General features: G+C 43.1%; 2 protein-coding genes across 3 annotated transcripts; one reads left to right on the forward strand and one right to left on the reverse strand.

The window, feature by feature from the left end:
* The first annotated feature begins 1,809 nt into the window (after positions 1 to 1,809).
* naa30 (N-alpha-acetyltransferase 30, NatC catalytic subunit) lies at positions 1,810 to 10,908 on the forward strand. Its single transcript, XM_069687306.1, has 4 exons — positions 1,810 to 2,846; positions 3,615 to 3,738; positions 3,993 to 4,048; positions 7,289 to 10,908. The coding sequence occupies exons 1-4, from the start codon at positions 1,986 to 1,988 to the stop codon at positions 7,424 to 7,426; spliced, it is 1,179 nt and encodes a 392-aa protein (XP_069543407.1). The 5' UTR covers positions 1,810 to 1,985; the 3' UTR covers positions 7,427 to 10,908.
* Positions 10,909 to 10,990: 82 nt separating this feature from the next.
* LOC138613600 (armadillo-like helical domain-containing protein 4) lies at positions 10,991 to 20,800 on the reverse strand. 2 transcript variants are annotated; one of them, XM_069687305.1, is made up of 8 exons: positions 20,682 to 20,800; positions 18,847 to 19,643; positions 15,790 to 16,179; positions 14,231 to 14,380; positions 13,974 to 14,132; positions 13,802 to 13,833; positions 13,338 to 13,487; positions 10,991 to 13,244 (listed from the first exon to the last, which is right to left on the reverse strand). In XM_069687305.1, exons 2-8 carry the CDS (start codon positions 19,622 to 19,624, stop codon positions 13,170 to 13,172), a joined length of 1,734 nt encoding a protein of 577 aa, XP_069543406.1. In that variant the 5' UTR covers positions 19,625 to 19,643; positions 20,682 to 20,800; the 3' UTR covers positions 10,991 to 13,169. The 2 variants fall into 2 exon arrangements, with proteins under 2 accessions (XP_069543406.1, XP_069543405.1); XM_069687304.1 differs by having other exon boundaries at positions 18,847 to 19,646.
* Between the last annotated feature and the right edge of the window lie 925 nt (positions 20,801 to 21,725).

The raw sequence follows: 21,725 nt of genomic DNA on the forward strand, positions 1-21,725 counted from the left end.
TGGCAAGACCGCGCTGCTTGTCGTCCCAGGCAGGCACGGCTCGCTAAGTGATAGAGAAAGTAATTAAGAGAAGCCTGTTCAAGTAGATAGGCCTGCAAAGGAGATTTGAAGAGGGGAACTGATTGTGCATGTCTGATTCCAGCTCTTCAGAGAGTTCTCAGCCCCGAGGCTTAGCTTTCAAAGGGCCGTCGCTCTGCCCGTCTATCTCTCTGTCGCTCTGCCCGTCTATCTCACCGTCTCTGTGACATATATGTACAAAGTGTGACTCTGCCTCTTTCTACACGTCTGTCTGTCCGTCCGTCCATTTATCCATCTATCCATCCATCTTTCCTTCCATCTATCCATCCATCTTTCCTTCCATCTATCCATCCATCCTTTCCTGCCATCCATCCATCCATCTTTCATCCATCTATCATCCATCCATCAATCTATCCATCCATCTTTCATCCATCTATCATCCATCTTTCATCCATCTATCCATCCATCCATCTTTGCTTCCATCCATCCATCCATCCAGGACACAAAAGGACTTGGACTTTAAAGTTCACATGAAGTCATCTCCAAACACTGAACCACCTCTGAGTACATGGAAGACACAAAAGAGCAACACTGCCACCTATGAAGAGCTGCATCCTCCTGCAGGAGATAAACAGGGGTTAACACGAGTCTTCTGTCTCAGTCTTTGAGGTTATTTCCAGTCAAGTCAGGTTGCATTGTTTGCATGTGAAGTCTGACAAGTATTTTTTGTCCTCTCTATATATGAAAGAGCTACCACCTTTGATCCTTATATTCAGAGGAAAACTCCAGATATTTCACAAAGAGATATATGAATGATTCGGAAATTTAAATTTATGTTTTTCATGTATATTAGGGTCATTGATGAGAGGTCAGGGATTTTCTGTTTCTCTTACCTCATACAGCACACATGTAGAGAAATACCAGCACCATACTGCTTTTTTGTCTGAAATAAATGCATTTGGATTTTAAGGAGCAATATAATTGATAATAAATGAGTATGGCATCCAAATCATTACTTTTGTTGCCTGTATTGTTTTGTTATTCATGAAATGACTTTATACACAGTGTAGCAAGTTAAAAGTACAACATAAATGGTAAGTCTCAAACCATGGATAGTCGTCTCAACGCACATACCTAAAAACTTACTTTCAACTACCTCTCAGGATGAAGACGCTGAGCAAACTGATAAGAGAGGCGAATGAAACTGATCTACTTGCGACATCTGGTGGAGAAACAGTGGTATTGTTGCAATAGAAAAAAGTATCCAAATAAAGCTATAAAAATGTGCCCTCCTATGGTAAGAGGAGACATGGCTGGTTGAAGTGAACTTCTCAGTGAAACTTCATCGATCAGGTTTGACCAGTCCTTGGGTTTAAGATGGTTCACAGCGAGGCAATTTCATTAAGAGCGGTCCCACATATATCACACCATAATACACATTAAAACTCAGATTATTTGTAGTTCCAAAGGGCTTAAAATACTCTGCTTTAAACGGCAAATCAACAGAAATTAATCTAAAATACATCTTGTTTTGTCAATACCTGAATCACTTTGCTGAATAAGTAATTGAATTCAAATTCTTGCTTAGTCAATAATGTTAATACAATTAAAGGAATTAATCTAAACAGACAGTAAGGGGAAATAGTTTTAGCCACACTGTAAGCAAACTAGCTACTTGCCCCTGATGACTGAAAAAAACTGCCTCAGTCATGCGTTACACCACTGTCGTAAAACGTCTCCGTCTGCTGTTGCAATGGCGTTTGCTGCGACAGCACTTTCCGGCAGCAGGGAAATCGAGGAGAAAGCAGCGACTAACGTCGCGAGCGGATACGTTAGCGCCTCAAAAACGTTGGATTCATGTAATATTCGGTGAACTGGCTTGTATATTGGTTGTATAACCCTTCGCTTTGTGGATGAGATTGTGTTCAACGTTTTCCAAGCGTGAATCTCCACCTTAATGCGGTGGGATGGCCACAGTGCCGCCTGGGCCTAGTAGCGCACTGTCTGCATCCCCGGCTGAAATTCCTCCTTTCCCCGGGGCTGGGAGCGCGGAGCCGGTGGGGGGAGACGGAGAGTCGGCCTGTCACAGGGAGGACCGTGTACCCGTCGATACAGGGAAGAAGTCCCCGCCGGTTAGCGAAGTAAAAACGTCGGTCCAGAAGAAGCAGAAGAACATGCTAGCTCGAGCTAGCCCGGCGGCGCTGCACCTCAAAATGCAAGCCCGAGAGCAGCAGCAGCTAAACGGCTTGGCGAGCCCCTCAGAGGACACTGACAGCCATGAACACACAGGAAACCGGCCTGACAATCCGAGACCGTCCGTGGACAACTGTGACAGCTGCAGCAGCGGCAGCAGCGAAGAGGCTTCAGCCGGTAGAAACAATAGTGAGCATTGCCAACACGAAGGCCACAGCCCCTTCTCCAAAAACGGCAGTCACTCTCCCCTGGTTAACAACAGCATGAACGGGATGCCGGGTTTCACAAGAACTGACGCGGCCCACAGCCACCCCGAGGACGAAGGGAAAGAGGAGTTTGACCACACGGAGCCCCCGAGACCGCCCAGCGACGAGCCGAGGGAAGCTGCCGGGCCCGGCGGAGAGGCGAGCACGGCTGACCCGCAGCAGCCACCGGCCGCGGAGCTGGCCCGGCTCGACCTGAGCGGCTCTCCCGGCCGGGCGGAGGAGGAGAGCCACGGCATCCGATATGTCCGCTATGAGTCCGAGCTGCAGATGCCGTGGATCATGAGACTGATCACCAAGGACTTATCTGAGCCTTATTCAATTTACACGTATAGGTACTTCATCCACAATTGGCCACAGCTCTGCTTTCTGGTGAGTCTCACACTGAAACCATGAAAGAAAATGTCTGCATTCCCTCTTTAACCGTGATTATTAATTTATAGTAAATTGTGCGACCAACCCCCCTCCTAGCCCATGGACTGGTTACCTGAGGTTGCATACCTTTACTGGGACTGGGTGTGACTGCATGCTTTCACCTGTCAGTGTGTCTCAAAGCAGCCAAACATAGCGCTGATATGCGCTGAAGATAAACGCATACATATGTAAATGTACCACTGATAGCACATTGGTTTGGAGCTTTTAGTGCTTCTCTTGGAAGCTAAAACACCCTTCTTTCTGTCACAAAACCTTCAACCTTGTTTGTTTTGTGGTTATCGGTCTCAATTAACAGCTGTCCAATCACGAAAAGATGGACTGACATTACAGTATCCCTTTTAGTTCATCCAGATGTGAGGGTCTTTGGGCCAGTCATTCGTGTACAGAAATTTAGCAGCTAGCAAAGTCTTGTTTCAGTAAAGAGTTATGGGCTTTAAGTAGTTGTTTCCTCGTGTACCTACAGTGTCCTTTCAGGGATTCCTGTCCCTTCTTTGTTTATCCTCTCCCTCTCAAGGTCGTAAACTTCCCAGTTCCAGTTTGTCAGGAACGCCACATGTGACATAAGAGGAAGTGTCATGAAATAAAGGTCAGAGGTCACCTCAGAGAGGCAGCAGAACAGGCAGGATGACAGCGACTGTAGAGGAGGTCTGTTCATGGTCTGTTCCAGTAGGCCTTTTAACGGTTATGTGTGTTTGTGTGTCACAGGCCATGGTGGAGCAGGAGTGTGTCGGAGCCATCGTTTGTAAGCTTGACATGCACAAGAAGATGTTCCGTCGTGGCTACATCGCCATGCTGGCCGTGGACTCGAAACACAGAAGGAAAAGCATCGGTGAGATCCATACTGAGTAGTTTAATGATGTCTGGCCAGCAGCATCTTTTGTGCTTTTTTGACAACTCTTTATGCAAACGCTAAATTTAGATAAGTTATGCACTCTGAGTTCATGCGAGAAACCATTCTTAAAACTAAAGTGACGCATACCTTCTGCTTTTCTTAAACTATTAAACGGCAAGGCTGCAAAACATTTTAAAGTGTGTATTTTGTTTATTTGTATCCCATCGCTGACTTTGAGTCTACTGTTTCAGGTACTAATCTGGTGAAGAAGGCCATCTATGCCATGGTGGAGGGTGACTGTGACGAGGTAAGATACATAAAACCCATTGCAGCTGCAGGATGTCTCAATCAGGTCACATGCCTGGCTTTTTTTAAACCACTTTTATATGCATCCAGAGAAAAGCCTGAAACACACTTATGGGTGCATGCCAACATGCATGGGCTTTATGCCTGACACTGGCACTCATTCAAACTGTGTATATTCACTCACAATGTTCACATATGCAGTAGATTAGAGGACAGTGTTGCATTTACTGAACTAGATTGTACGGAAAAAGACAGAGAAACCAGAAACCCTTGGGAAATACAGTCTAAACATAAAGTTATGACACATAAAATTAATAAGAATAAACCACATATTTAAATTTGTCCTTTGGTTCTTTGATTAAGTGTGTAGTTGGACAAATGTCAGTGCTCCTGAATATCTCTTCCTAGTTGACAGTCAGTGTCTATGCGGGCAGGAACCAACAGAAAGAGGAATAATTGTGCTTGTATTTCAAGGCCCACATTTCTTGCCTCGTCCTTCACATATCTCCATCTACTGGTAACCTTGGTTTGATTGTCAGCTCCTCCGAGCCTTTCAGTATCTCCCTCTACAACAGTCTTTTCATATGCTCTGCTTGCTCTGAAAAGCAGCGTTCTCTCTTACTTCTCTCATGTATTGCTTTTTTGAAATTATTTCAACTCTCCAGATATTAGAGGTGAAAATTTCGATTCCATTTTAAATTTTCTCCCATCTTTTTGTTGACGGAGACCAAAGTACTGCCACCGTATCTCCACAGTAATTCTTGTTTAGTTTGTGATTGGACCAAGCACATGCTTTTAGAGAAATGTATTTTCCATCAATGACGCAACTGCAAATACAGTAGCTGTGTTGTAAGCTTTGTTGCTTTTATATCTGAAGGGATCTGTTGTATAAAAAGAAACATTATAACTTAAGTCCTGGAAGCTGAAAACACAGGTACCAAATAGGGATGCACGATATTATCGGCACGTTATCGGTATTGGCCGATATTGGCTTAAAAAGGATGATATCGGCCAACACGCCAATATCCGCCGCTATAATTTAACCGATAAAATAATGGGCTGCTGCATACTTGATTAAATGCCCGACCTCGGCGCAATGTCCCCGGCGCGAATAAGACCTGCGCGGCGCAGCGTGATGACATCACATGTGTCTACCTGCAGCATGAGAGAGTTAGAAGCCAAAATGTCCGTGGTGTGGAAGTTTTTCAAAGTATCTGAAATAGATAGCAAAATTGCTATTTGCAATGACTGCTCAGCTTCGGTGATGCGAGGAGGAGCCAAGGCAAAGTCTTTCAACACTACAAACTTGATTAACCATCTCAAGACCCGTCACCCCGACCGTTGTAACAAATGTGATAAGAGTATCACCATTATACTGTATGCTAATTCCAATACAGAAGAGAGTTGATGATCTCTGCAATTAGGTGTGCGGGAAAAAAATATCAGTATCGGTAATCAGCTAAATGAGTTGTAAAATATTGGCATATTGGATATCGTCAAAAAAATCCAATATCGTGCATCCCTAGTACCAAAGATTTTACAGGTTTTCTAAACAATGACTAAATGTATCACATCACATTACTGTCTAAAATCCAGTTTGTCTAAATAGTTTGATTCCCTAAATGTTTTGCTTGTAAATGCATTAGCAGTTGACAGAAGAAGATTAGCTAAACTATCAATTTTTTACTAGTGTGTGACTATGTTATATCATATCTTTGACAATATGTAGCTGAAGGTCACTGGGCTAGATCACTTGTGCCAAGTATGTTTACTGTATATTAATGGTGGCTTGATTTTGAAATTGTCGTACAATGAATGTTCTGTAAAATCTGCATATAAATGAGGAAATCATTCTAATGACTGGTGTAACTTTGGAAAAATAGTCAGCAAAGTGTACAATGCATATGAGAAATATTTAACCTAGCTAGGACGATATCTTGTTTTATTACATGGCCGTGTTAAATACTTGAATCCGATTGGTTATTTATGGCATTCAGAGGTCTGCTATTTCTTGAGAACAGACCGTTGCTATGAAGAACAGACCGTTGCTAGGGATTCAGCTCTAATCGCCAAATCCAGAGGGGAAAAAATAGAAATGACAGAAAACAGCTGAGAAAAAGCAATAAAGGTTCAAAGATGCAAAAACTGAAAGCTACAACGGAGAGATCAACAAAACTGAAGACCGCACTAACCCCTTCAGGGTGAGACAAAACCTCTCTGCTTTGCGTCGGGGTCCTGCGCACCCTGTTAGGGCTCCATTCCACGATAACAACCTGCTCACTATACATTATCCCTTACTTATAATTGGACAGTAATGTGTCTGTCATTAGAATTTGTGGTCGTCTTTAAATATCTACATAAAGATGTCCTCGAGTATTTAATTCGTCTCTTTATGTTGATCAGTTGAACAAAAAAAGCAGCACCCACTGTGATGCTGTGTTGAAAAACGGTCAGTCATAGTTCTTACAGGTGCTTCGCATGATTTTGTATTCCAACAATTTAAGAGGTTTGCTTATTTGTTTTCTCCTTGTGTAATAAATGTAAGATAAATATCCTGGGTTAGTAATGCATTATCTGTCACAGTAGGACAAGCACAGGTGTAAATAATAACTGTGCGTCTGCTTCAGGTCACACAGTCACAGCTTGGGACAGGGCCATTATTCTTGTTATGGTGCTGTGTGCAGCGCTATTCCCACTACAACAAACCATAAGTGTGTGCTCCCTGTTATAGTTAGCTTACTGTAGCATAAAGCCTGGCAGCAGTGGGAAACTGCTAGCTCAGCTCAGACCAAGGTGTAAGACACGTAGGAGTGAAATATGGGACATTGTGGTGGAGTTGGGTGTAATGAGCAGCTAGCTTGCTCAATGAAGCTATTCCTGCTATTCTCGCCCAAGTATACGCCCCCCACCCCCACCCCAAGTACACACAGCACCTGAGACATCATGTGCCTTAAAGCTAATTTTCTTATGTAATTATGTACAAAGCCAGCTGACTCTTGGACATTTTGGTGATGACTAGCTTCCAGGCTAACCAGGTCCACCCACTTACTAAGACAGGTTTAGACATGTGGGGATGTTTTGTTTTTTAAAAATGGCTTTTTTCCATTTAATAGGCTGAAAACATGCCAAGACAATGTTAGGGTCCACTAACAGTTCTCATCAACCATACATGTCCCTGGTACCAGATTGTATGAAATGCATTAATAACAGTCTACTGACATGGCCTTCTGTGTGTCCGCAGGTTGTATTGGAGACTGAAATCACCAACAAATCAGCCCTGAAGCTGTACGAGAACTTGGGTTTTGTCAGAGACAAGCGGCTGTTCAGATACTACCTGAACGGAGTGGACGCGCTGCGGCTCAAACTGTGGCTCCGCTAGAGGAACGAAGAGGGGACGGGGGGAGGAAACGGGACAGCCGGTGCTGTTCACCTCGTACACTATCAGCTTGACAGCCTCAGCTCTGCCCTGGTCATTTCACTCTTATACACACACACACACGCACACACACCGAGAATACACACTCACACACACCTGTGTTCAAACATAAGACATGCAAACACACCCTCTGTTTGTCCTCGACCTCTGAACGAGTGTTGTTTAAGGCAGAACTGGGCTAACATCCCACCTGATGTTTTCATGAAGCAGCCCCTGATACTTCCTGTGACGAGGAGGAGAGGGGGGGGCGAGCGAGGGTGGTCTCTGGGATGACCTTGGGGTGACCTTTTTTGACCTTCAAGCTTCGATGCCGAATCGACTGGGACGTGAGGTGTGAGGCAGCTCAAGTGAGGACACCACGGCAAACCCCTCGTGCAGAACACAGGACGCAAACAGACTTCAACAAACACGGCGCGAAACAAGGAAGCAGGGTGGCAAAAACAGACTGGGAAGAAAAATATTTGTGGAGTTTATTTTTGTGTTTCTTTTTTAACCTTGTCAGTTTGACGGTTGATGGAAAAGCTATAGTATGACTGTGTGTTTGTACCGCCTCATGTTTTTTTTGTTTTTTTTCCGGAAAACGCCTGATTTTGTGCGAGCGTGTGTGGTGTGGTTGGTTTCACTATGAGAGAGAGTGTGCGTGTGTGAATGTTTGTTTTTGTTTCCCATCCTGTCCAGTTTTCCATCACCTGCCTCAGCCTTCAGGACTGAAGCCTGTAAAGATATGCATGCATTTATTTTAACGTGAGTGCGGGGAAAAGTGTGAAGAGTGTGTGTGTTGATTAACCCAGTCTGAGGCTCACCCCCTTCCTGTGTCTGGTGTACGCATGTTGGTGCAGAGCAGATGATCGAAATCACTCCATTAGCGCCTCAAACTTTGCCCACCTTCCTGCTTCAGTGTCCCTCACTAAACCTCTCATCATCATCGAACCGTGACAGTATGAGTGAGGAGTTTGTTTCTTCAGAACTATTTCTTTCCAATTGCACTGCCAGCTGCTGCAAAATTCCCCAAATCGGAGCAAATGAGAGACTCCTTGCCAACGGTCTTGTGGTCAAACGTGTCACTCCTTTTAGATTATTCCTCTGTTTCTCCTCTTTAAAAAAGTGCCACTCAATCCATCTGCACTCTCAGCCACAACTGCAGTGACCCGCGCCCCTTAAAGTCGTCACGCGGCAGCCTCGGCCCGGTTCTGGTCTGGTCGAATTTTTTCATATGCTGGATCCCTGTTTTGAGTATGCTGTGTGTGTGTGTGTTGGTGTGTGTGTTTATCTCTTGATAAAAAAGGAAAATAGACAAGTATTCTTAGCAGATTATATTTTATTCTTGTGTTCGCTTTCAGTTTATTTCGATTGTCTACTATACACCTGTATAACCTCGTGCTGCTCTGACGCGGCTGAGGCCACGATGCACTTCCCTGGTGCCCTAACTCGATGCACAACCAACCTCGCTAACATTTTAAAGATCTCCAGCCTGGAACGTGTTATAGATGCACCCGGACGTTCCAAATCCACACTAATTATGGCAGAGAAAGTTTGCTTCAGTCGCTTTTTCTTTTTTTTTTTTTTTTTTTAAAGTAAGATGAACAAAGGTCAGATGCACTTCTTTGGAAATTGCTGCAGCGTGTATGTGTTGGAATGAATGCGTGTCCTTGTTATTTTGACAACGGTGTGGATCTTGTCTCTTAGACTTGCAGTTCTCTACTTTCAGAGGCCCCGCACAGGAAAAATCAGAGCCTTTGAGGTGCTGTGTTTTTCTCCAGCCTTATAAGGACAACAGGAAGGAACAAATCACACCCTTTTTTTAGCTTTCCAGGATGTGAGTTAGTGCTTAATGCAATAGAAAGGGCAGGAGACAGTCTGGGTGATAGTTAAGGGGGGAATAAATCCTTTTATTTCAAAGTCAAATTGGAAAAACAACCTACTTCACATGTAAATGCAATTTTAGTTGTAGTTTTCCTCCTTGAAATTATGCAATTGGACATCTGTGCGCTTTTATCCTGCTTATGATATTCAGAGTTTAAAGCACTACAAGACACTGCCGTGTGGCACGAATTCAGAGCTACAAATGTTTGACTCAAGAACACAAACTTCTCTTCACGGTAGAAGAATATTTTGGATTGCGGAATTTGGGTTTATTTCCCCTCTCAGCACACAGCTGAGTGTTTGATCCCAGGAGTCCAGGATTGAGAGAAAGGGAGAGTGAATGTTTACAGAGTTGCCACCCACATAACAGCCTGTGTATGTACGTTTGTGTCAGTGCATTTGGAGCAATGGATCAGATGACCTATTTTTCTTTCTTTTTTTTTTCAGATTTGTATACGAGTGTTGTTCTATTCATTGGATTTATTGAGAGCATGTTTTTTTTTTTTTTTGTGAATCATCTGTTGGGAAGGGGCCGGTTTGGGTTGATTTATCAGATTAGATTTTTATTTTACGTTTCTGTGCTACTTTAGCCCATCCAGAAGAGAGAGTTATGAGCAGTTCAAAAACGCTCTGGACCCTAAAATACCTTTTTATTTTTCTTCACTGCTCATCGGTTATCTCCCCTTTTTGGTTCATTTAGGAGGTTTGAATCTTCTGTCCCTGTGTTGGACACTTGTTTCCCCTTCTTCTGTGCCCCCCTCACTGTCCCCGCCTTTTCTCCTTTAAAACATGAACTACTGATGCATTGAAAGGAGATGTTACACCTGATAAAATTAACCTTTCTTGCTCCTACAAACCAGAAGGTGTTTTAGACGTTGAAGGAAAAGGGTTTATTATCTCTGTCTTTGTTTTACTCCTGAGAAACTCTGGCAGTTCCATGAGGTCTATGGGCATTACAGCCTGTCACAAAGAGCCAAAGAGCTCTGTTCAGATCACAGACTGAAGGGCTCCGTCATCTATCGCAGTTTGTCCCCATCGCTTGTGGTGACGCATAGTTTTTCTCTCCGACATTGCTTTTGGAATCAGTTCGGACTCGACATGCCAGTTCAGTGTTCACAGATGTCAGAAGCAGTTTTGTTGCCCTCATCCTGGACGTCTGTTTGCTTTCCAGGGAGCTTATTCTAACAATCACAACTTCCTTCTCCACGCACAGGGTGACATCTGCCATTCTGCGTTTTGAGTGTTACAATCATAAATTCCCCCAGAAACCAGTTTGTTGGTCAGATAGACATTTTTATTGGCTGTGCAACAAAAAGCAAACCAACAAACCAACACCAGGGGCTTCCTGCGGTCTTTTCGGGGCGGGCGGTACCGCCTCATTGCCATCCACAAAGTGTGCAAAAGGGGAGAGCAAAAGGTGTTTTTGCATGTCAGATTTCTGTTCCCCCTGTTCCTCTTCCCTGTCCCCTCTCTTGATTTTGATCTGGAAATGTCCGATAGCTTTTATTTAATGTGGAAAAAGAACACAGAAATAAATTATTTGATTTTTTTAATGCTGTAAACGGGGGTTGCCTTGTCTGCTGTCTTGAGTGGTTTCATTCACACATTCACATCTGTATTATAAGAAAAAGGCACAACCAGACATCTAAAAGAGTTTGTTTTATTTCTCACATCCTGTTTAATATCTACATAAAGAGACAAAGTGTCCACTATTGTACATCACACTTAAACTAAAACAGTATTATTGCATATAAACAGGCAGTTGTACTTTAAGCATATCAGATGGCTCGTTGAGTCACAGAAAATATATTATTCTTCGACAAAAGACAGGACCCTTCGTTATTGGTGATAGAAACATGGCTCAAATTAGTATTTAAATATTTCTTGCATCTTTTCTGCGTGAATAACAGCATAGACGTTTCATTAAATTAGATTTTTTTTTCTCAAAAAGAAAGGGACTTAATCTGACTAAAACTCATTGCAACTCAGCAGTGTGACCATCTTTGGCCAAACATGTCTGCCAAAACACCCTCTTTATCTGTCCCTGTCTGGACCAGATTAACACAGAGAAACCACTATTGTGCAAAAATAGCTGGTTGAAAAAATGTTTCTTGTGAAAGTATCAACTCCAGCCAAACTGTCTTCAATGTTTGTGCTTTTACAGCCAACAGAAACACTTAATTCATGAGAAAGAAAGTCTCTGAAACGGGTCCGTGTATGAATATACTCAGATGTTGTCTTACACTTTAAAAGAAAGATTTTCCAAATGGCAATAAAATTAATCCATATCAACATTATATTATACGTCAAAATCAGTTCTATGCTACATGTAGAAATAGTATTATGGTATGTGCATATCACACTAACTGTTATGAGCAGATGTTTTCGAATGAAAGATACACATTTCCACAAAATTCACGTTTAAACAAAGCATTAATTCAAACAAATTTAATGTGAAGGTTTCTAAAATGTGTTGAAATCTTGCTTTAAGGAATAGTTCAGCCTTTTGGGAAACACTGTTGTACGCTTTCTTCCCAAGAGTTAGATTCAAATATCAAAACCACTCTCATATCTATGTCTTTAAACTCGAGCTAACGTTACGGCTAAGAGATAATTAGCTTAGCATAAACACAGGAGACTGGGGAACAGCTCACCTATTCATCCAAATGTATCAAAATGTGAACCAGTGTCTTTAAAACTCACTTATTGAATCATTTTTTAGCTGTTAGCAGTTGTAAGGTGGCCAGCGGAGCCACTGCTCCCGGCCAAGTAATAGTTTGACAAATAACCCGTTAAAAATCAAATATAATTTTTTTACACCAAATGTCGTGCACCGATAAAAATAACTGCCACTTATTGACTTAACAGAATATTTATTTTCATTTAGAGCTGCTGAAAAGCAGGTTTGGTAGTTTAAGACAGAGCTAGCTGTGTCCTCCAAGTCTCAAAACTAAGCTAACTGCTTAGCTTGGCAATTAACTGACGGTTAGCCTGATTGCTAGCTCCATTTTACAGATATTCTCATGTAAAACACTAAGTGCTCGCTCTAGCTAACGGATCTTATTAACTTACCCTTGACTAAGCTAACTGCTCGCTCTAGCTAACAGATCTTATAATCTTATTCTCAGCTAAGCTTTCTGCTCCCTCTAGCTAACAGATCTTATTATCTTGCTCTTGGCTAAGCTAACTGCTTGCTCTAGCTAACATTTATCTTACTCTTGGCAAGGAAGTAAAAGAGCATATTTCCTAAAAAGTGAAGCAATTCCTTTCAAATATACAAGATGTGTAGCAAGAAATAAAACCTTATTTACACAAACACAACTGACCCCAAGTCAGCTACATATACAGTACATGTATTTACATTGTTTATGTTATGTAATTCCTCTACAGCCCTTTTTTTTATTACATGACAGAAAACCAGCTGGTCCAAACTTTCTCCCTAGACTCCACACAGCTGAAACCTTAAATTACAAGTAACACTTTCCTGCCAATACCCTGCTTTTACATTTTGTTTTAAGAGCAGCAACATTATTTTTCATGTCAAAGTGCTTCACACCAGCTCTGCCAAGCCTATAGAGTCAACATCACCTGACAACATTCAGAAAAGTGCTCACATTGGTACTTTAAAAAAGGGGGGGATACAAAGCTGACCTTTGTGCAAACTGTGTCCTACACTCAGTCACACTGTGGATCAGATGAGTCATGGCCAAACAGCCCCGGGTGATTGGAGATGTTTTGTCATAGCATTTTGGGTGTTAGCTGGGCCTCCTAAACAGGAGCATCAGCCATTGGTCGCCATCAAAAGGACCCCAGGAGGGTCTCATCAGAACTCGTCCTCGGAGCTGTCGGCCAGCAGCATGGCCTGGTCCTGAAGGCTTGTCCCAGGCTCCCGAGGTTGCTGTGCAGGAAAAAATATCCTTAATGCTCAATACAAGTCAACAACAAGGACACACGCAAAATAAAAATTGATAAAGAAGAGATTGGTATTGACCTCTTGCTGCCTGACCTTCCTCCTCTGGTGTTTGAAGCTGTTCCTCCTCTTGCGGTGAATCATCCGGATGCTGTAGAGGGCGCCGACAATCAGCAGGGCCCCAGTGATGCCAATACCCACAGGGGCCAACATGCCGGACACATAACCTGCCTGCGGAGAGGTCAAGTCAAGTTAAGGCAAGTCACATTATTTATACAGCACATTTAAAGTCAGCAGGAGTGGACCCAAAGTGCTTTACAAATGGTTTATAATCTGCCTCAGTACAGGTGTGTGCGATTAACAGAAAAATACACAAGTTTTTTAGCAAATGTTACTCATTCAGTAGTAAATGTTTTATTTGTCATGGTACATCAGCTGTTGATTAATACGAATGATAGAGAATAATGCATGCTTCATCCTTCACACCACAAAAAGAGTGAGGGAAACAACAAAGGCTTTTCAAGGACAGCAGAGGGCAGTCTTACCTTCTCTCTGATCAGCTCTACCCAGCTCCGCACTGGAGGAAAAGACAGACATACATTTAACCACAAACTTTACATAAAGTTTACACATTTACACATAAGTTATGGGCATTAAATGATTTAAGTTAGCTTTTACGGCTAATTTAATAATGATTAAGAAAGCGTGTTGTCATACTCAGGCCCTGGTTGCGCTGAACCCACACAGGAGGTGGAGGGATGAGGCTGTACGGAGGCGGAGTTGAAGATGTTTTAGGTGTCTCTGTGAGATCCTCATCGCTGTCGTCCTCCACCGACTCCTCCGAGTTCTCATCATCCTCGTCTTCATCCTGCTCCTCTGAGGGGTAAAAAAATAAAAGTGTTCTACTCAGCAGCCAAGGACAGATTAAGATTAGAAAGAATCGACTTTCAGCTGTCGATAAAAACTCGTCCTACCGTCAGACTCCATCTCCTCTAACCCCGATCTGGATTTGTGCGCCGGATGGTGGGTTGCCATGGTTACGGTTGTCATAGCATGCTGGAAGGATGGGAGGGAGGAGCCGGTGGTGGGCAGGTTCTCCTCGAGGTCCGGTGTCCTCACAGCACCTACACGTTTAACATGACAAAGCAGGAGGAGAAAGCAGGAGGAGAGGAGGTTTACAAACACTGTTTGTACGACTGACAGCTCGTTACTGTCTGATAATGTGTGGGAGGCCGAGTCTCTGAGTAAACATGCAGGATTACAGTGTGGGGGAGCATGGGTTTTGTTGTGTTTGACTGATTCAGACATTAACAGACACATTTACAGGGATGCCTCTTCAAAATATTAGACATTAGACGGGTGTACCCTGCCTCTCAAATGACAGCTCTGTTGACAGCTGGGATAGGCTCCAGCCCCCCGCAAGCCTTAACAGGATAAGCAGTGTAGATAATGGATGAATGTTTAAGATGGATGGGCATGTTTGTTTTATTTGCATTACATTACTGGTTTGTTTTAACTTGTTAAAATAAACTTGTACATATACTTGTACAAAGAATGGTTACAACAGATAATCTACAGTATCATATTGAAGATTTAGTCAGGGCTGAATAAAAATACCCTAACAGGGTTGTGGTGATGATATGAACGAAGTCTTCCTGGTGCAAAAGAGTGCAGACATGGTTTAATAAATGTCAAATATAAAAGGTTTAATAAATGTCAAATATAAAAGGTTTAATAAATGTCAAATATAAAAGTCAGACAACAAGCAGCGTTGAATTTGAGAGTTAAGTTGTGAATTCAAACATTATACAATGTGTTTGAATCTCACATCCAAGATGCTTATGTTCAACAGCTGGCTTGTATTCTAAGGCATCCATCCATCCATTATCTATACCGCTTATCCTGTTCAGGATCACCGGAGACGATCCCAGCTGTCACTGGGCCAGAGGCGGGGTACAGCCTGGACTGATCGCCGATTAATCACAGGGCTGACACATAGAGACAGACAACCTTTCACGCTCACACTCACACCTACGGACAATTTTAGAGTCACCAATGAACCTAACGAGGATGTCTTTCGACTGTGGGAGGAAGCCAGAGCCCACAAGACATGCATGCTTAAATTAATCAAAATTTAAGCTAGTTTCAAGTCTGTACAAATATGTAAATATGTTCATGTCAAGTGACAGTTATTCAAACCAGAGTTTTCCTAAAAGAAATATGGTACTATCATTAATGGCAAAATGTTATGTGATACTATAATTTAACTGTCAAACTGGGTTTTAAATTACCATAAAGTGACTCAAATATGTTGGTAAAACATTTTCTGAAATCAGTAGCTCCATCACGCTTTCAAATTAAGAGCCCTACAAAATATAAAATGTATATGTATAAGTGTTAATGCGATTTGAAGTAAAAAAGCTAAATCCTGCTAAAATAGTATGACGGTACATGACGTGACTGTTCTATAGAGGCTTTTATTGACACTGATATTCACTCATTAATCCTTTTCCTGCCACATCACCCCCCTCACCTCCCTCTATGTGATCCTCCGCCTCACTTCCTGCCTGTCGCTGTGAAACAGACGGACCGGAGGAGCTGATTGGCTCCAGCAGCTCAGCGCCAGACGTCTGCCAGGGTGACGTCCAGTCTGGCATCAGCAGGGGAGGGGCCTGCGAGGGACCGTCGCTGTCTGTCTCCACGGTGACCAGCTGCTGGTCCACGTCCATTCCTCCGGTCGCCATGGCAGCGGGAGGCTGAGCACTGCCGGGTACCGACAAGACCGCCATCGCTGCTGCTGCTGCTCCTACCGGGACCCCCTCTGATGTTACGTCTTCAAAAGGCTCGAAGATGAGAGGGAGGGATTCAGATGACATGGTGCCCTCTGTTGCTTCATCCTGAGACAGCGGGACCACCGTGTCAGCTGTGAGGGGGTCCACAAAGATACAAAACACAAACAGAGAGACAGAACGAGGGTTAGGATATGTAGCATGGTATTTTAATACTAAAGGGCAGGGTTGTTTCACCTACTTTTAAACAATTTGCTTTTGAGACCTTGCTAGCTTTGACTCCGTGAGTACACTTGTCACAGTCCGTCTCCCTGTTCCTCCTCTTTAATCATATTCCCCCTTCCCAGTGTGCCCTAACATTCACCATATTCATATGGCAGCCATTTTCCCCTGACATCATGCTCAGGTTTGGAAGCTCAGATGCTAATGTGAGACTGCTCTGTCTTTATGTTAACACAGGGAATTTTCAACAAATACATATTTTATCACCATTTCCTGATTGACAAGCAACTAAATAGACATTGGATGGTATAAATCCAGAGGAACATTCGGCCATATTTAAAGTTAAATAAATGCTAACATTACCTTTTCATTGTGTTGTGCGACATGATAGAAAATCCACACTGGAAAGTGGTAAATGCTAACGTTAGCTGTTGTCTGATATAGCTAGTTGGTGATCAAATGTGGTCTTCTTTCCTACCATATCCTTACATAGTGTTAGCATTTAGCCACTCATGTTAATACAATCAGAAAGGGGTTGAATGCTAACTTTAGCTGTTGTCTGATAGTAGCTAATGGGTGAACAAATATGTTGTTTTTTCAAAATCAAGTCTGTTTATGCCTTTCCTGTCATATCTTAAAACACTTTCAAACCATAATGTTAGCATTTAGCCACTTCCTAGCTCATATTAACGTTAGCTAGGAAGTGGCTGAATGCTTATATTGCCTTTTGACTGTGTTGTATGACACAAAAGGAAATCCAAGCTTTGCTAATGGTAACGTTAGCTAGGACGTTGTTAAATGCAAACATCAGCTGTTGTCTGACAGAAGCTAATGGGTTAAAATGTGTTGTTTAAATCAAGTCTGTTTATTCCTTTCCTATCTTATCTTGTAACACTTTCAAACGATGTTAGTATTGAGCCACTTAGCTAACAGTTATAGAAGTTGCTCAAATCTATTAGCAGCTGTTGTCTGAAGGTAGCTAATGGGTTATCAAATAGCCTATGTTGTTTTAACTGGATGGTCAGATGTCCCTCTGGATTTTAGCTTTTTGTCTTTTTAGTTGCTGACCAGTTTGGAAGCGGTGAAATGATAACTTGTTAGACTTCCTATATTTATAAGACTTACAACCTGGAACCACTGGAACATTAAACAGCTTTTTAGCTTCACACCATGAGCTCAGGAGAAAATGGCCGCCAGCTGAATACGGTCAATTCACCTCCTCTCAACCACATGCCCTCTGACTTTCCCTCCTTTTTCCATCCACATACCTCTGTCCTGTTTTAAGCAGCCTATCAGTGCCCTGATCTTCCTCCATCACCTGCACACCTGTCTTCTATCACTCTCACTCCATATACCCTAACCTACCTACCTGCTAGTTACTTTTTTGACATTTTGTGCCATCTGCCTATACCTGCCTGAATGTCAGTAATGCACAATAATAGCTCAAGTCTGCCCGTAACCATCCTACCTTCCTGCCTGCTCAACACATTGTGACTAAACTGGGACAAATGAACGAGGACAAGTTGAGGGTTTTTGCAATTTCCTCCCACATAACTCCACCAGAATGAAAAATGCATGGTTTCTTTTGCCACAAGCAACTGTATTCAGAATATAGCACTGAATTATTTGTGAGAAATGCAGCGTTTTGACACATGTACCTCTTTGGACTTGCAGTTTTTCTCATTAGCAGCGCTTGCACTCTCTTTAGTGCCGCACAGACACAATGAAAGGAGGGTTATCTTAAAGGTTTTATTTCTAGATAAGTGGCTCCCACGGAGGAAAAACTGTCACAGGAAAACTGTGACTGCGCATATCTCCTTTAGTTTCCTTTAGTGCAAAGCTTCTAAAAGTAGGCTGAAAAATGCTTATAAAGACCGCAATCCTTTTACATAACGCTGTTTTGGGAGTTGGGCTTTTTTGTCAGCTTCCATTCTGTCGGGAGGAAGCTTCATCAAACACACCATCCCCAAATGGACGTCAGGAGCACATATTGGCTCAGACAGACTCCTTTAATCCATTTCCCTCTTCTGCCTCTCAGAATAATAACCTGCCTGAGTCTTTACAATAGTGTAGGAAGAAAGAGAAGAGGTTTCAAGGGGGAAGTGGGGTATATAGATAGAGAGACAGGGGCTGAATCCTCCACAGGCTTGTGTAACGCACCCAGCCTCCAGCCTTTTCCTGACAGTTGTGTGTGTGTCTATTCTCTCTTTCTTTTTCTTTTTTTCCAGGCTGGAGTCAGGAATAGAAAGTAATTAGACCGCCACGGGTCCCAGCTGGGGTTCAAAGTGGAGCGTGGAAAAGCGGGCTCCTTTCTTTGCCAATCATCAAAGGCAATCTCTGCCACAAGACGTGTCGCTTTCATTTCCGCCTCGCTGTTTAATGAAGCCTCCTGAAACCCTGAAAACTCCTGCAAGACTGAGAACAGGGCTCGAAATGGAGGGAATTCTTATAGGGCGACATTGTGTCTTAAGTTTGGATATGTTTAACCAAGGCTTAAGAAGGCTATAAAGAAAGTTTGACCCCAATAAAAATGACATGTACTCCCATTTTCAGCTAATATCTCTTGTTTTCTGACTTACCTCCGCTGGGCCTCGCTGCCTCAGTCCACAGGCTTTCTGGTCCATCCTCTCTGGGCATCAGATTTGGTCCAATTTCAGGCAAAAGGGGGTCCGGGAGGGAGGATGTAGTAGCCCCATCCTGGCTCCATATGGACACAGGTGTGGAGGTCCGAGGGGACACAAAGACGGGATTGTGGGAGGTCAGTTTCTGGATCGTTGCACCAGAATTTGGAGGTTCTGTAGACGGTGGCAAGCTTGTTTCTGCATCTTTATCCTGCAGGGAAGGAAGGTTTGTTCGCTCCTCTCCATCTTGGTCTCTGCTCTCGCTGGCTGTGGAGGAGGTGTCTACATCCAACTGCTTCCTCCCACCTGTAGGACTTGGTATAGGCTCATCTGTAACAGGTATATCGTCCTTTTTACCCTCTGGATCCGACTGTCTCTGATCGTCTTCCATCTCAGATGTGTTCCCGACCTTCCTTTGGCTCCGTGCCTCTCCGCCAGCCTCCCTCGGCCCAGATCTTCCATCGAGGCCGTCCCCGTTTTCAGTCTGCGTCACTGGAGCTGCTCCCTCAGGTGCTGCATGTGGGCCAGCCCCTCCTCCTGCACCTACATCCAACATCAGTCCACTCACATGTTCTGTACCTGTGGGTTCAAACTTTACATCTGTGGTCTGCGTTGACTGAACAGTTGTTGATATTTCCTGTGCGGGGGTGAAGTCTGGGAGGAGGACAGGGTTTCCATAGACACAGAGACAGGTCCCGGCCAGGAGGAGGCGGCGGAGCGACCAAGACTTCAACATCTCTGTCTCGTCTCAGTGCCTGCTGAGAGTGGATGCAAAAGACAAGCGCTAACAGGCTTAACTGAGGTGTGAACAGACCCTGTCTGCAACATTTGCATCCAGCATACATGTGAGAGGGACAAACAGACATCTGGGAGGGACAACAGGTGACAGAGCACATTAGCAAAGGTGTACAACTGCAGATTAAAAGGCCAGAGCGCAAAGTTAGAACTTCATACAGCCTGTGATAACCAAAGAGAACAGGATTAACTCTGCAGCTCAGCCTGCCTTCGCTTTGATGCTGCAGTTGCAACGTTTTGAATAATTCGGATGAAATTCCTTTTCATCTCAGACTCCTCTGTTCATTTTGTATAAATAGAGGGAAATGCTGGGCACACACACACCCACACACACAGAAGGAGAGTGACAAATAGAGAGAGAGAGAGAGAGAGAGAGTGGGAATCTGACACAGCAATCCTTAGCACCCCTCCGCACTTCACCTATAAATAGCACCAGGTTTTCTATCCTTCTAGAGCCTCTACAGAAGGATCCATGAATGTTACATTTTCATAATACACGAGCCTGACTCTCTGCTGCAAAAAAGGACCATTTTCAATCCTTAAACATGCACATTTTACAATGCTTACATGGATTTAAAAACAAAGGAAACAACTGTGTACGGCACATGTTGCTCCCTATGATATGGCAGTAATAACCAGCTAGAAATCAATCCCTATTCAAGCAGAAGAAGAAGGAAATCAGCAGGCTTGTTGACAGGGTGGCACCCTTTCATGTCGAGTCAGAAAAACGTCTGAGAGGGATCAGCACCCAGCCCTGACGATGCTCAGTCCAACCGTGTCACAATGCAACCCACTTTTCAGCCTGCGCACCTCCCCTGTGATCGATACAGTGAACAGCCTGTAAGCTCGTGCAGTCCAACACTGTAAACACACTGCGGTGCTGTATCACATTTCATACAATCACCCCTGTATCCCCTTAAATCGCATTCTGTTGCACTGAAATTCGCACAAGATGAACCATTGAAGTCATATATGGTTAAAAACAAAACATCGTTTACCTTCCACAGTTCATGACGGATCGCTGTGCTGGAGGACGCAGAGCTGCGGCTCGGTTCAGGTTCCGGAGAGTCTCGTGTGTTGAAGCTGAAGGAGAGGCTTGTTGTTGTGCAGCTCAGCGTCACTGACTCAAAGTCTCCGTCTTCTCTACGTATGTCCGCCTGCTTCACCAGTGCTGCCACCGAATGCTTCACATCTGCAGGATTAATTATTATTCTAATCGAGAGGCTTCATCTGCCTTAAAATAACCGCCTTCGAGTGAATCTATTCCTCGCTTATTATTCAATGCTAACTTGTTTATATTTTAATGTCACTGTCTTTCTTTAAGGGTCAAACAAGGCTCCTCGTGGTGCTGAATGGACAGCTCCTTGACCTCAAGATAAAGGTCGCGTGCTGTTACAGAGAGGATGAGGAAGATGATGACATTTTTTTTGTTTTGTTTATTTCCTCAACAAACAATTAAACATAATTTAAATGGACTGTCAGTTTCCTGTTTTTTTTAACTTATACAGTATAATATGAAACTTTTAAAAAGTAACAGGTTGCCAAATGTATTTAAATGCAAACATTTGATTAAACTACATTAAAAGCAGTACTTATCTGCCATGAATTGTTGGTAATTAATTCTATTAAATTAGTTACATGGCATTTGAGCTTTCACTTTTCATTATAAGTTATAGTCATTATAGCATCCAGGCTACATGTAGTTATTTTTTGATGGAAGCTCCTGATGGAAGTTAACTTTAAAAGTTTAGTGTATCTCATATTTCCACATCCGTGGAGAACCAGATCTGCAAAAAATAAAATAACTATACATGGGGTGTGTTTAAGATATTGTAGACAGTAAAAGAGATGAATAAAGAGGTCTTTGTTAGAAAACAAGGAATGAACAGAGATCATATTTTAAGGAAATAGGACATAGCAACTCTTCCAAAATAGTCCTAAAACAGAGCAGGTGCATGCATGAGCGCTTACTGTAAGACGTCTCTACAGTTACATGATTTTATGAAAATTAACAACTTCCAATTAAGTTACACATCCAGCAG

The sequence above is a fragment of the Semicossyphus pulcher genome, unplaced genomic scaffold (assembly GCF_022749685.1).
Source record: "Semicossyphus pulcher isolate SPU_LCO1_2020_fin unplaced genomic scaffold, fSemPul1.0.p SCAF_11, whole genome shotgun sequence".
In the NCBI taxonomy this organism is placed as follows: domain Eukaryota; kingdom Metazoa; phylum Chordata; class Actinopteri; order Labriformes; family Labridae; genus Semicossyphus; species Semicossyphus pulcher.